The sequence below is a fragment of the Acomys russatus genome, chromosome 17, assembly GCF_903995435.1.
Source record: "Acomys russatus chromosome 17, mAcoRus1.1, whole genome shotgun sequence".
Classification (NCBI taxonomy): Eukaryota; Metazoa; Chordata; class Mammalia; order Rodentia; family Muridae; genus Acomys; species Acomys russatus.
Genome location: NC_067153.1, coordinates 28,453,335 through 28,467,309, shown reverse-complemented (window position 1 = coordinate 28,467,309; position 13,975 = coordinate 28,453,335). Strand labels below are relative to the sequence as shown.

At 45.7% G+C, this 13,975-nt stretch overlaps 1 protein-coding gene across 1 annotated transcript in view; it reads left to right on the top strand.

The window, feature by feature from the left end:
- The first annotated feature begins 5,852 nt into the window (after positions 1–5,852).
- The window catches only part of Deptor (DEP domain containing MTOR interacting protein), a 147,350-nt gene continuing 139,227 nt past the window's right edge, over positions 5,853–13,975 (top strand). Inside the window, exon 1 of the mRNA XM_051159673.1 lies at positions 5,853–6,138. Within this exon, the coding sequence (XP_051015630.1) occupies positions 6,017–6,138 (122 nt within the window). The 5' untranslated portion in view covers positions 5,853–6,016. The remainder of the gene's footprint in view (positions 6,139–13,975) is intronic.

Here is a 13,975-nt window from a genome sequence, read left to right as displayed (position 1 = left end):
ATAAATGTAATACACTGTAAATGTCCCAACAGAAACTCTGGGAGGCAGCCATTTCTCCATAAGCAATTCACAACCATTTAGTCATTGCATAAGTAACCAGCAGATGGCAGCACATACCAATATGTTAAACAATCTGAGCTGTAGGGAGGGCTGAACTGGTGAAACAGCTTCCTTTCCATTATTGTTTGAGAACACTCTAACTCGTTTATAAGAAGATGTATATTCAGGAGGTGGGGAGATGACTTAGCAGGTAACGACACTGGATGCCAAGCCTAAGAACTGACTCTAGAAGTTGTCACCCTCACCTCCACGTGTGTGCATGTGCCCATTCCCACTAAAATATGATGAAACTTTTTTACGGGGAAGGGGTTTCAAGACAGGGTTTCTGTGTAGTGTTGGCTGTCCTAGACTTGCTTTGTAGACCATGCTGGCCTCGAACTCACAGAGATCTTCCTGCCTCTGCCTCCTGAGTGCTGAGATTAAAGGCGTTAGCCACCACGTCTGGCCAATGAAACATTTTTATTACTTTACTTTATTTTTGGTTTTTAAAGACAAGGTTTCTCTCTGCAGCCTTGGCTGTCTTGAAACTTGCTCTGTAGGCCAAGATGTCCTTGAATTCACAGAGATCCACTTGTTTCTGCCTCCCGAGTAGGCGGTGAAAGGAGTGTGTCACACTGCCTGGCATGAAAGTTTTCTGAGTTTTATTTATTTATTTTTTTAAAGAAAATATGCATTCAGAGCAAAGTATAACTTATTGTGAAGTAGAGCCCCGGAAGATGACAAACAAAAGGAATCTCATTAAGATCAAGCAGGAATAAGACAAACAGGCCATTAGAATAAACAGCAAGGGCCGGGCGTGGTGTTGCACGCCTTTAACCCCAGCACTCAGGAGTTAGAGGCAGGTGGATCTCTGTGAGTTCGAGGCCAGCCTGGTCTACAAAGGGAGTCTAGGACAGCCAAGGCTACACAGAGAAACCCTGTCTCAAAAAAACAAAGGGGGGAAAAAAATAAATCAACAGCAATAGTTTTTTTGTCAGTTTGTTTTTCAGACAGGATAGCATATATTCCAGGCTAACCTTGAACTTGTTAAGTAGCTAAGGTTGACTTTGAACTACTGACCTCTTTTCTAGGATTTGGGTGTGTAGCCCCAAGCCCAGTTAACACCTACCCTATCATTAGACTTTATGGCTGTCACTAAACTTTCACTTTTTCAGTAATGCAAGCTCCTCTCTTGACTTTGTGACTCACCTGGAGGAAGAGCTCATTACACCAGCACTGTTCAAAATACAGTTGACCACTGAGTGGCCATTAGCCTAAATGAAAAATGAGACACATGTTTGCTACTGAGAGAAATTAGTAAGAAACATTCACAGCAATTTTACAGAGTGTGCTTTGTCTACTGGCGTCCATATGGTTTGGGTGGAGTTGAGCATACCTTCCCCCCACCCCCACTAAAATATTACACTTTGATGGCCTGGAAACATATACACACATCCAGCTGGACCTTCCTCATCCAAACTTTGCTACTGCCATAAAACATCCAGGAAGCATAACAGGGGTGAGTGAGGAGAGCTGGAAAAGATGCTTCGTAGTTTCTAGTTTCCACCTGCAATGATTTACTAAATCACTGATGAGGCTGATGGTGTATCACCTTCCCCTCCGAGAACAGAACACTCTGAGAAGGTAATCAGCCCTCAAGTACAAGCCTCTTGGGATTCTCAGCTCTCCTGAATTCTTGGTGGCCGGTTAGTTGTCACAGCAGTGCCACAGGCACAGTCTCTTCAGAACCAGTTGCTCCAGGATTCATCACAGCCATCAGCGCTTAAATGCCCTCAGCACTCAGTTCCCCCAAATGTCCCAGTTAAGGGAGTGTCTTCCACAGTTGAGTATGATGTGTTCCATGTATCATCCGAAAGTTTAAAGCCCGGCGTGGTGGCGCACGCCTTTAATTCCAGCACTCAGGAAGCAGAGGCAGGAGGATTGCTGTGAGTTCGAGGCTGGCCTGGTCTACAAAGTGAGTCCAGGACAGCCAAGGCTACACAGAGAGACCCTGTCTCGGAAAACAAAAAACAAAAAACAAAAAACAAACAAAAAAAAAAGTTTAAAGCTTGACATGTAACAGCAAACCAGCTCTCATCTACAAATATCCTCTCTCTCTCTCTCTCTCTCTCTCTCTCTCTCTCTCTCTCTCTCACACACACACACACACACACACACACACACACCACTACCACCACCACCAGCAACAACAACAACAATGCACACACAACATACATACAACAACAACAATGTACACACACACACCACCATCACCACCACCAATGCATACTCACAAACACACACATACACCACCACCACCAATGCACACACCCCAAACACACACACACACACAGACACACACACACACACCACCACTACCGCCAATGCACACACACACAAACACGGAAGGGTATTTCAAGAAAATTATCCAGACACACAGGAGAAGCTTTCAAGAAAAATATCCAGGCTCTTCAGCACTTGCAAAGTGGAGGCAAGAGAATCAGGAATTCAAGGACAGCTTTGCCTATATGAGATTCTGTCTCAAAAAGCTGAAATTAAAGATAAAATTAGAAGTTACTTGCCTTTTCAGGTTAAGCACTTTTCCTAACCTGAAATTTTAAAAAAAAAAAATATATAGATAGATAGATAGATAGATATAGATAGATATAGATATAGATATATATTATGTATACTGTTCTTCCTGCACACCAGAAGAGGGCACCAGATCTCGTTATAGATGGTTGTGAGCCACCATGTAGTTCCTGGGAATTGAACTCAGGACCTCTGGAAGAGCAGTCAGTGGTGCTCTTAACCTTTGAGCCATCTCTCCATCCCTAACCTGAAAATATTTAGCCTTAAAGTGTGGGGATTTTTTAAAATCATAAATGTACACATTTTTGTTATTAAAATGGATCTTCAAAACTTTATTTAATTGAACTGTTACTTCATGAGTGTCACAGACCATCCCTGAAAGAATGACTCTTCCTGTTTTACCAAAAGAGAATTGAGAACCAAAGCGATTTAGTGACTGGCATGAAAGTGTAAACTTGACACTGATAGATGAGGATCAAGACTGCAGGACTGAGTGAAACACCTGTGCAAAAAAAAAAAAAAAAAAATCTCTAATTTCTATGTACCAAGTATAAGAAGCAACAGCTGGGTACAGTGGTGCATGACTGCAATCCCAGAACTTTGGGGACAGAGGTGGGCGGACAGACCTCTGAGTTCGAGGTCAGCCTAGTCTACAGAGTGAGTTCCAGAACAGCCAGGGCTACACAGAGGAATCCTGTCTCGGAAAACAAAACAACAAAAAACCAGACAGCTGTAACTCTCATTAAATCTAGGCCATCTACCTGTTACTCGATGTTTATACTAACAGAACAGGGCTCTTAGAATCACATGAAACTAAAACCTGTGTATCTTGGGCCACCTTTTAAAATATTGTTTATATTTTATAAAAGTTAATAAGCTGGGCGTGGTGGCACATACCTTTTATCCTAGCACTCTAGAGGCAGAGGCAGGTGAATCCCTGTGAGTTCGAAGACAGCCTGGTCTACAAAAGTGAGTTCAGGATAGCCAGGACTGTTACACAGAGACATCCTGTCTCGAAAACCCTTTAAAAAAAAGTTAATAAGCTTAAATAATCTCTTTTGGCAAAAGAATTGCCTGAGATATTTTGTTAGGGGGTGTTATTTCCTTCCTGGACTATGGCAGAGCCTGTCTTGAGAATTTGTAGAATAAGCATTGAAGGACTGCATAACTCTGTAATTGTGAAGCTTAGACAGATTTTTTGTTTGTTTGGTTTTTGGTTTTTAGTTTTTGGAGACAGGGTCCCTCTGTGTTAGCCTTGGCTGTCCTGGACTCCCATTGTAGACCAGGCTGCCCTTGAACTCACAGCGATCCACCTGCCTCTGCCTCCTGAGTGCTGGGATTAAAGGTATGCGCCACCACGCCCGGCAAATTTAGACAGATTATCTCACCTTTCACATTTGTGTTAGAAGGCACCAATACCTAAGAGGCTTCTGTGAGGATAAATTAAATGATATAAAAAAAAGGTTCATGGTGTTGTGTGAAGCACAGACATAAATAAGCACTCACCCAATTGTGATACTCTAGTGAACCTTAGAGGACGTTAGGAAAGACTAATGTTAGGGGGGGGGAGTAGAACAGTGTTCAGTGCTCGTAATTCCAGCACTTGGGAGGCTAAAGAAAGGGCCCATGGGTCTGAAGCCAGCCTGGGCTGCACAGCAAGATTCTCTCTCAAACCATCTGTTTTAATCTGTCTCTTAAGATGAGGAGCTACAGAGGTTTTGTTTGCCAGTGGGTGGGGTTTGCAAAGTGCTGAAGTGCTGAGTGGTCTATCTTTGTGCGCCGGACCCCGGTCGGAGCCTAGTCTTCAGGAAGGTCAAGTAACATTCAGAGCAGTGTGTGCTGTGGTGCGTTTTGACACTTCCTGCAGCAGCTTGTGGCAGTTATCATAGACACAAGTCCCCGTACCGTACAGAAGCGAAGTTTGAAGATACTTCAAAAAAAAAAAAAAAAAAAAAAAAATCTATTCAACTTGTCCATTGCAGCTATGTGCCAAGGGATGGTGACAATCAACTTTTTATGAACATTTTAGACCTGCTCTGCCACTCTAATGTGTTTAACCCACTCTGCTAAAGGTTTATTGTATTGCTCTCTTTTGTCAGGTAAGCTGTTTTTGTTTCAGTTTGTTTTGGGACACCATGTATCTTTTTTCCCCCTAGTCTGGTTCAAATTCACTATCCTGCCTCCTGCTTATCTGGAGTTCTGGGAGCACAGGTCTATCACGATGGCTGGCAAGGTGCAGTTGTTTTAAAACATAACCTAAAATTGAGGATGACCCTGCCTGCTTGCCTGAGGCGAGTTACTTCACTGCTTCCTTAGGGGATGTAAAAGGAAGGGGAACGCTAAGGTTATGGTCTGGAAAAATTAAGACGGTAACAACTTATCTGAAACATCTTAACTGTATCCAGTGTTGACAGGTGCTAGCTACAGTTATTGTAAAACGGGATTAAGAACATTTAGGCAGGCAATCAAAGGAAGGGAGCCAGGTCTTTTTGAACCCCAGGACAGGATATTTTATTGACCTCAAAGTAAGGTTGTAGGCTGCCTACAGGGAAAGGGGTCAGGAAGCATGCAAAGCTCTTCAGCGATATCCTCGATTTTCTCATTATTTGAGTATATTGGTCTCATTTTTATTATCTACAACTCTATTATGAAAGTACAGTTTTAAAAAATGCAAAATTCGGCCGGGCGTGGTGGCGCATGCCTGCAATCTCAGCACTCAGGAGGCAGGGGCAGGAGGATGGCTGTGAGTTGGAGGTCGGCCTGGTCTCCAAAGCGAGTCCAGGACAGCCAAGGCTACAAAGAGAAACCCTGTCTCAAAAAAGAATAATAAGAATAATAAGAATAAAAAAAGCAAAATTCCTCAGTATGAATTTGGGAGTAAAAAAAGGGAAATATAAAACAAGAGAGACACACAATGGGCATGGTGTTACATGCCTTTAATTCCCGCCGTTGGGAGGTAGAGGCAGGAGGATCTCTCTGAGTTCGAGGCCAGCCTAGTCTACAGGGTGAGTTCCAGGACAACCAAGGGTACACAAAGAAACCCTGTCTTGCAAGACCAAAAAGGGAGGGAGAGAAAGAGACTCTTAGCGTCCAGCAGAAACACACCAAGGTTCAGGGCCCCGCCCAGGTGTTTATATTTTTCTCCTTGGCCCCGCCCCTGGCCATGAGAGCTCCCAGGCCCCGCCCCCAGGCCGAAGTTTCAAGGCCGGACTCGCTGTTCACTTCAGTTTACCCACAGGGGTTCCCTCACCAGCCAATCGCGTCACCGCCACGGGAGCGCCCGGAACAAAGATGGCCGGGGCAGCTTCGGTGAGGGCAGACTGATCCGAACGCCAGGCACCCGGCAGGACGGCAAAGGCAGAGTGGCAGGCGCGCGGTCGGGAGCATGGAGGAGGGCAGCGGCGGCGGCAGTGGTGGCAGCGACAGCAACACCGGCGGGAGTGGCAGGGCGCAGCAGAGAGAACTGGAACGCATGGCTGAAGTCCTAGTTACCGGGGAGCAGCTCCGGTAAGCAGAGGCGCTCAGCTGGTGGGCTCCTGTTTGTACTGTGCCGGCCGCGGTCAGGAGCGCACGCAGGCTCTGGCTCGTGGCAGGCGCACCGCACGGGGCACAGGGACAGTTTCAGGCGCGTGGGATGGTTGGTTCGCGCCGCACGGGAGCCTCGCTGCTGCAGCCGGGGGGACTGGCGGCAGGGCGCCTGGGACCGATGCCGGGAACGCGCGGTGCAGGCTGAGCCCTAAACCGGAATGCTGCAGCCCTGCGTCCCGCAGGCTCACCACCACTCCTTGCGCTGGGTCCCCTTGCCAGGTTTCCCTGATGACTGCCTAGCCTGCTCTGTCCATAAAAAGAAGAGAGTTCAGGTTGGACTCCAGCCCCTGCACTTCCACATAAAAAACGCTAGCTCCGTGATTACCTTCAGTTCAGCTTTCCCTTCTGCTAGCAAGGCATGCTTCTTTTCTTTGAGCCTCAATTTATTTTTATGTAAAACTGAGCGGGATCTCTGCGACTCCCTTGAGGGTAGCTCTGAAGCTTTACCTATCCCTTAATTGGCACGCCGTCAGTTGTCACTTGGGTCCGCAAGAGGGCGTAAAAGTACCTTGTTCAGTGCAGACGTTTGGGACCCTGGAGTTGGCTTCTTGCCGGGCACTTTTCCTAGAATGATAATTCTTGCCCATCTCACAAAATCCAAGAACAAGCACCGACCCGCAGGGTTCCCGTGCCATCCCCACCGCTTCCTGTTCCTTTTTTCTTGGGCATATGCATAAGGCTTGTGCTTCCGCAGCTGTCGATGTTGTGGTCATAAATCAGATTACCAGTTAAAATGAATGCGGATCTGGCGAGTTTCTGCCAGAACTTGAACCATATGCCCCTGGTCCCATCAGAAAGAGGTGTGCTAGTTTCCTCTAGGTCTCGGCTTGGTTTTTCCGGTTTATTTCGGTTTCTAAGTGGCTATTTCAAGACTTCAGGGAGAATATTGCAAGGGTCCCTGGAGGTCTGGTAAACCACTCTGCAGGGCTCTGTTTGAGGAAGTAGCTCCTGGAAGTCAGGATGGAGTCCAGTGTGACAGAAGGAAAATCACGCACATTTCGGTTCCTTGTTGGATTTCAAGTGTGTGGCCAAAATGAAAGGGAATTTAAAACCTGCTTTTCTTCATCAAGAATATTTTGTAATTAAGATGATGTAAAACTTTGGGGATCTGATCTGGGTTTCTTAATAGTTTAATGCTTTGCTCATTACTGTATTGCTATTTGGAAAGGCTTGGCTTGCTTGGATTCCTTACTTTTTATTTTTTTATTTTTATTTTTTATTTTTGGTTTTTCGAGACAGGGTCTCACTGTGTTAGCCTTGGCTATCCTGGACTCACTTTGTATACCAGGCTAGCCTTGAACTCACAGCGATCAGCCTGCCTCTCCTTCCAAGTGCTGGGATTACAGGCATGCGCCACCACCCACGCCCCCGGTGCTTTTTCTTTTACAAACAATTATGTCTCCAAATCACTTTCTCCTTAAAGATGCTACTCCTTTAATGCGTCTTCTTCAGGCCCTCAAAGCACTTACAGGCTTTCCCACCACGGTTCTGGTGGGAAAGGGTCAATAGGTTCTTACTCCGGGACTGTGACCAAGGCTTGAATTTCTGTTCCTCCACCATGTAGCCAAGTGTTACCAAAGACTGTTTTGAGGAAGGCTTTGAGCCAGAGAGAATCCTGGCCGTGCCAGTTACTTAGCTAGTGTAGGGCCTTGGACAAGTTCTTTAGGTAAGAAAGTTGAGTAACAACGGAACTTACCTTGCAGTGTTGTTACGAGAACTATGTGGAGTTTTCGCTGACACCCATGTTGATGCACGCATGATACCACATGATCATTAGCCAGTGTAGCCATGTTTGGACAAATTCATTTACTTGTCTGAGCTATTTCCCCATCTGTAAAGTGGCCATGGGTGATGAAAATATTTCATAGAGTGTTTCCTGTGCCAGTGAGCATGTCTAGTCTGCAAGGGCTTGCTGGAATTAGTTGGTATTGCTGGTCTCTCTGCACCACCACTTTTGACTTCCCGCCTGGTGAGATGTGAAGGGCACAGGATGTTAAGGCCAGGTTGCCTGGGGTTTTCTTTCTTCTGCTTCTACCGTGAGCTACTTATATGATTGTGGGACAGTTGGCTTCCTGCTCGTGCCAATGTAGAGATCAAAGGACACATTTCAGGAACTGGATCTCTCCTCCCATGTTTACATAAGTTCCAGGATCAAATTCAGGTTGCCAGCAGTTCACAGCAAACACCTTTACCTACCGAGCCCTCTCTCGAGCCCACCATAGTGGCTCATGTCCCTAACTGCAGCATCGCCAGAGTCACAGGCAGAAAGCTTAGGAGTTCAGAGTCATCTTGGATACACAGTGAGGTTGAGGCCAGCCTGGGTGGACTTGTGGGGCCCAGTCTCAAAATAAAGTTACTTAGAATATAGGGATCAAAGTGGCCATGTGCCTGGTGCCCTAAATGGAGGGGCAGGCACCTGGCGGTCCACACTGTTAGTGCCAGAATGGGTTCTTTGTTCCAGCTGTCCTCGGTGTGCCTGATTCCTGACAGGTAGTGATAGCTCAGGCTTTCTGCCTCCGACAACATCACACCCACCACTGGTTACCTTTGCTCTGTCTTACACTTATTTCCATTGCCTCTGGACCATCACTGTGGAGGACGGGAAAATTCAAGAGTAAGGTGTGAAAGAAGTTTCACTTCCAGCTTTATTCATTTATTTATTTTTAAAGATTTATTTATTACATATACAGTGTACTGCCTGCATATAAGCCTGCAGGCCAGATGAGGCCATTAGATCACATTATAGATGGTTGTGAGCCACCATGTGGTTGCTGGGAATTGAACTCAGGACCTCTGGAAGAGCAGCCTGTGCTCTTACCCACTGAGCCATCTCTCTAGCGCCCCCAGCTTGATTTTTATGTTCCACCCCTTTTCCACTGGGTGGAGACTGGGTCATACACCACATGTATTCCGCTCTGGCCTAGACTTGACGGCAGTCTTTAAGCCTCAGCCTCCCAATTACTGGGATTATAGGCGGGGGAGCTACCCCGTCAAGCCCTCCTTCTTTTCTCTTTGTAGTGGGTTCTCTTGGGGCAAGCCAGTGAATCCCTGCAGAATGGGGACAATGTCCTCCAACGTCAGATTGCGGCGTTGGACAAAGTGTGGTCCAACGTGGACAGAGTTCCGAACAATAAGGCAATGGATTTAGCTTGTGGTCATTGTTGGTTCCAGCTGTGGGTCTGGGGGCACGCTGCATGCACGGGGTTGACCTTTTTCAGTTGGTTGCATAAAGGACAGCAGAAGTCATCGCATACCTCGGCCTCCCAAGTGCTGGGATTAAAGGCTTCCACCACTACAGCCCGGCTTTTTTCTTCCCAATTTCTTTTGTTTGTTTGTGTGTTTTTTTATTATGTCTACAGTGCACAACAGATCACATTATAGATGGTTGTGAGCCACCATGTGGTTGCTGGGAATTGAACTCAGGACCTCTGGAAGAGCAGCTGGTACTCTTAACCACTGAGCCATCTCTCCAGCCCTTTCTTCCCAATTTCAAGTATTCTTTTTTTTTAAATATTTATTTATTATGTATACAGATTTTGTTATAGATGGTTGTGAGCCAACATGTGGTTGCTGGGAATTGAACTCATGACCTTTGGAAGAGCAGTCAGTGCTCTTAACCTCTGAGCCATCTCTCTAGCCCTCAAGTATTCTTTTTTAAAACATAGTCCAGCCAATATTGCCAGCATTTGCATGAGCATAGGGCAGCGTAAGGGGGGACGGGTCATCTCCCAAGGGTAGCATCACAGGAGAAAACTGACTCTCCTTTCCCAAGCAGCCATACACTGCCAATTGCTCCTCTGCTAGGGATAGGGATTTCTAGATCCTCTCCCCGTGCCCTTTGCTGGAGTGTTAGGTAGCTAGAGCTCCTGTAAGCCTTGGACAGCATAGCTGCTGTGAGCTCATGAGTATAGTAGGCTTGTCACATCTTGCAAAGGCTCTTTTGCAGCAGTCATCCTCTTCCTTTGGCTCTTACAGTCTTCTGCCCCCTCTTCCGCCTCAATACCAGAACCATGGGAGTAGGTGGTGTGACCTAGGCATCCTGTTTAGGGATGAGCACTCCACCATCATCTCTTAGTCTCTGTATATTGATCTTGTGTGACCCTGTGTATCGATCACCATCTACTGTATAAAGCATCGATGAGGGCTGAGAGCTGCATTCCTATAGGGCTACTAAGATGAGGGTTTAGAAGGTCTTTTAATGCTATGTCCTTTTAGCAGGATGATAACAGTAGGTTCTTCCCTAGCGTTTATAACCTAGCCACCCTGTTCTTTGCCGAAGCATGAGACTTGATTGAGTTCTGCTGGTGGGACCATGTGCCCAATTACTTTCCATGTCTTTGCATCTTTAAAATAAAATGCATTTGGAGCCAGGTGAGGGGGTGTGTCTATAATCCCGGCTTCTGGGAAGTAGAGACAGGAGAAGATAATGTAGCAAACAAGTGCATGTTAGGAAAGAGGGCGGGGCGCTTCAGAGAGAGAGGAAAGAAGCTCACAGTATCAGAAAAAACATGCTTAGACAGAGGTAGAGAAAAGGCAATATTATGCTTTTCTGAGCAATTAGAAAAGTAGACAGTTATAAAGCTGTATAGCTATACTTTGTAAGAGAGTAACATTTAAAAAACATGTTTTATATTTAAGTATATGTGTATATCTGTGTTTGTGTATGTATGTGTACACACACACACACACACACACACACACACACACACACACATGTGCACAGGTGCATGAGGAGGCCAGAGGTGTTGAATCCTGCTGGAACTGGACTTCGAGGTGGTTCTGATTTACTTGCTGTGGGTGCTGGGAGGCAAACTCCAATCTTCTGCAAGAGCATCAAGCACCCTTAACCCCTGAACCATCTCCCAGCCCCTGATTAAAACCAAAGAGTGCAATAATATTCATCACTAATTCAGAAATGTGACAACTATTGACATGCTTGATCAAAGGTTCTCAACCCGTGGGTGACATTGGACCTTTTGGGGGGTGGGTCACATGATTTTGACATGGGTCACACATCACATATCCTGCATATCAGATGTTTGCATTACAATTCCTAACAGTGGCAAAATGACATTCTGCGGTAGCAACAGAAACACTTTTATGGTTGGGCTCACCGCATCATGGGGGAACTGTATTAAAGTGTTGCAGCATTAGTAAGGTTGAGAACCACTGTGCTAGATGGTGCTGACAGTTCACACACATTCCAGTATCTTGTTGCTATCAGAACAGAGAAAAAAAAAAAAGTGCCCAACAAAAAGCTCAGAGGTTTTTTTAATTTGAAGATGATCAACCACATGCAAGTCATTCAGATCTGTGGTGTTTATTCTGTGATTTTTTTTTTTTTTCAGATCATCAGGGCTTGTTGTTGTTGTTTTTAATGTGAATCTATGATAGCAGCTCTGACACCAATTACGACCTCTAAATTGCCCCTCGTGTTTCTTTAATGGACTGGTCCCAGAAGTACTAACACAGAAAGAGATTTGCAATAGAGTGTGGCCAAAGCTGTCCACCAGAAGTACCAGCTCTTGGCAGTACTGGTAGGAGTGGCAATAAAAACTAGGCAAGCGTATAATTCCAGCACTAGAAGCTGAAGGCAGGAGGAGGGGTTCGAGACCTGTCTGGGCTACATATCAAGTTCAAGGCCAGCCTGGGCTACATGCGACCTATCTTAAAGAACCACAAGTTAATAACTAGATTGATAAATAGAATGATGACACTTATACGGAACTTTTTAACCTGCCAACGACTCTCTCAAGTGCTTTAAGTATTAATGCCTTCAGTTGTTTTTGTTGTCATTGTTTGAGACATGTAGCCCAAACTGGTCTTGAAGTTGGCCTTGAACAATCTTACAGTAATCTTCCTGTCCCAGCATCCCAAGTTGTTGGGATTGAAAGTGTGAGTCTCCAGGCCTGACACATTAGTGTCCTACCCTCACTTTACAAATGAGAACACTGAACACTTAAAGGAACCGGCTGCAGGGTAGTCAGTCAGGAAGTGGTGGAGTGGAGAATCAGGATCTCATGCAGGGTGCTGACTCGCCGCTAGATTGCTGTTCCTAACGAGAGATGGGGAGGCTGAGGAGCTCCCTGAGTGGGTCAGGGCGTCTGCTGTGCCAGCATCAGGACCTGAATTCAGATCTCTAGTGTGCACGTCAAAAGCTGGATGTGGCTGCCGGCAAACCTGTGTAACCTTGGTCCTATTGGGATAGAAACAGGAGGAGCATTGAGGCTTACTGGCTGCCACCTTAGCTTTGCCGTTAGTAAGAGACACTGCCTCAAAGAAACAAAGTGAGAGCAGGACACCTGATGTACTCCTCTGGCCTCTGCATGTGCCTGCACCACACACACATACATTTCCACATAAAGATTATATATGTATTGTGTTAAAACATTTTTAAAGAGCTACGTATCTGAGACTGTCACATTCTAGTATGACGAATTTTACAAACAAAACGCAGGCAATTGTTTCTGTCTGTGGAAATCCAATTTATTCCTGGAGGCAGTCATGTTTTGATAAGATTCATTTCTTCCTTTTCTCCCATTGATATTAAACCGTGTGTTCCATGCCACATGGTTTTGGAACCCTGATTTGGACTGCCTGGATGCTACACCTGTAGTCCTTTTAACACAAAGATAACCTGCGTGGGTTCCACTGCGCATGATCTTGGCATGGGAAGAGAGGGGGGATTAAGACTGTACTGAGGAGCCGGGCGTGGTGGCGCACGCCTTTAATCCCAGCACTTGGGAGGCAGAGGCAGGCGGATCGCTGTGAGTTCGAGGCCAGCCTGGTCTACAAAGTGAGTCCAGGATGGCCAAGGCTACACAGAGAAACCCTGTCTGGAAGAAAAAACAAACAAACAAACAAACAAAAAAAAAAAGACTGTGCTGAGGAACAGCTGAGAAAGTGAGGAAGATGTTAGAAGCTTTTCTAGTATTCTCCTCTATTTGGAGCAAGCGTGCACCTGCACAAATGACTGCTTCCACAGAGTGCTTCACCGCATAGTCAGTTCTAGCCATATTGTGGGCAATTGGCATTCTTTTAAACTTGTCATCTTTCTGTAATAGATGGCTTTCCCAAATTCTTACTTTCTTGCTGTTGCCTTCACACACACACACACACACACACACACACACACACACACACACACACACTCCATGAAATCAATGAATGGTTCTCCTAAGTTTGCTTTCCTTCATCTGTTCCTTTGTTTGAAACAGGCTCTCACCATGTGCTCCAGACTGACCTTAAACTCTATAATCTTCTCCCCTTAATCTCCAGAGACCTGGGACACCTCATCTGCTGTGTGCAAAAGGATAAAGCCAAGGAGAATGCTCAGACAGCTCAAATAAGGGAGATAGGAATTAGAGCACACAGACTGGGAAAAAGACAAAGAATTGTGACCTAGGGTTATCATATCAACCAGGATTGTTTTCATTGTGCACCAGGAAACAGCCTGTGATCTCACTTAGGCACCCTAGTAGCGCTTTCAGATGCAACTTCAGAATCCACCAAAGACACTTATATGGGTATTGCAAAGACACCCAAGATGGCTTCCTGAGAATACCACAGGCATATTCTGAGGGCCTTCCAAATCTGTTGGATTTGGAACCCGAGGGACTTGCAGCTTCCTTAGAGCCTTCAGAAGGTCCCAGAGGAACCCTTACAAGTGGCCATAATAAGTCTTAACCCTTAGCTCTACTGGACACAGTAACAGAAAGTAAGCTAGTAGGGTGTAGTCAAGATAAAACTAGGCATT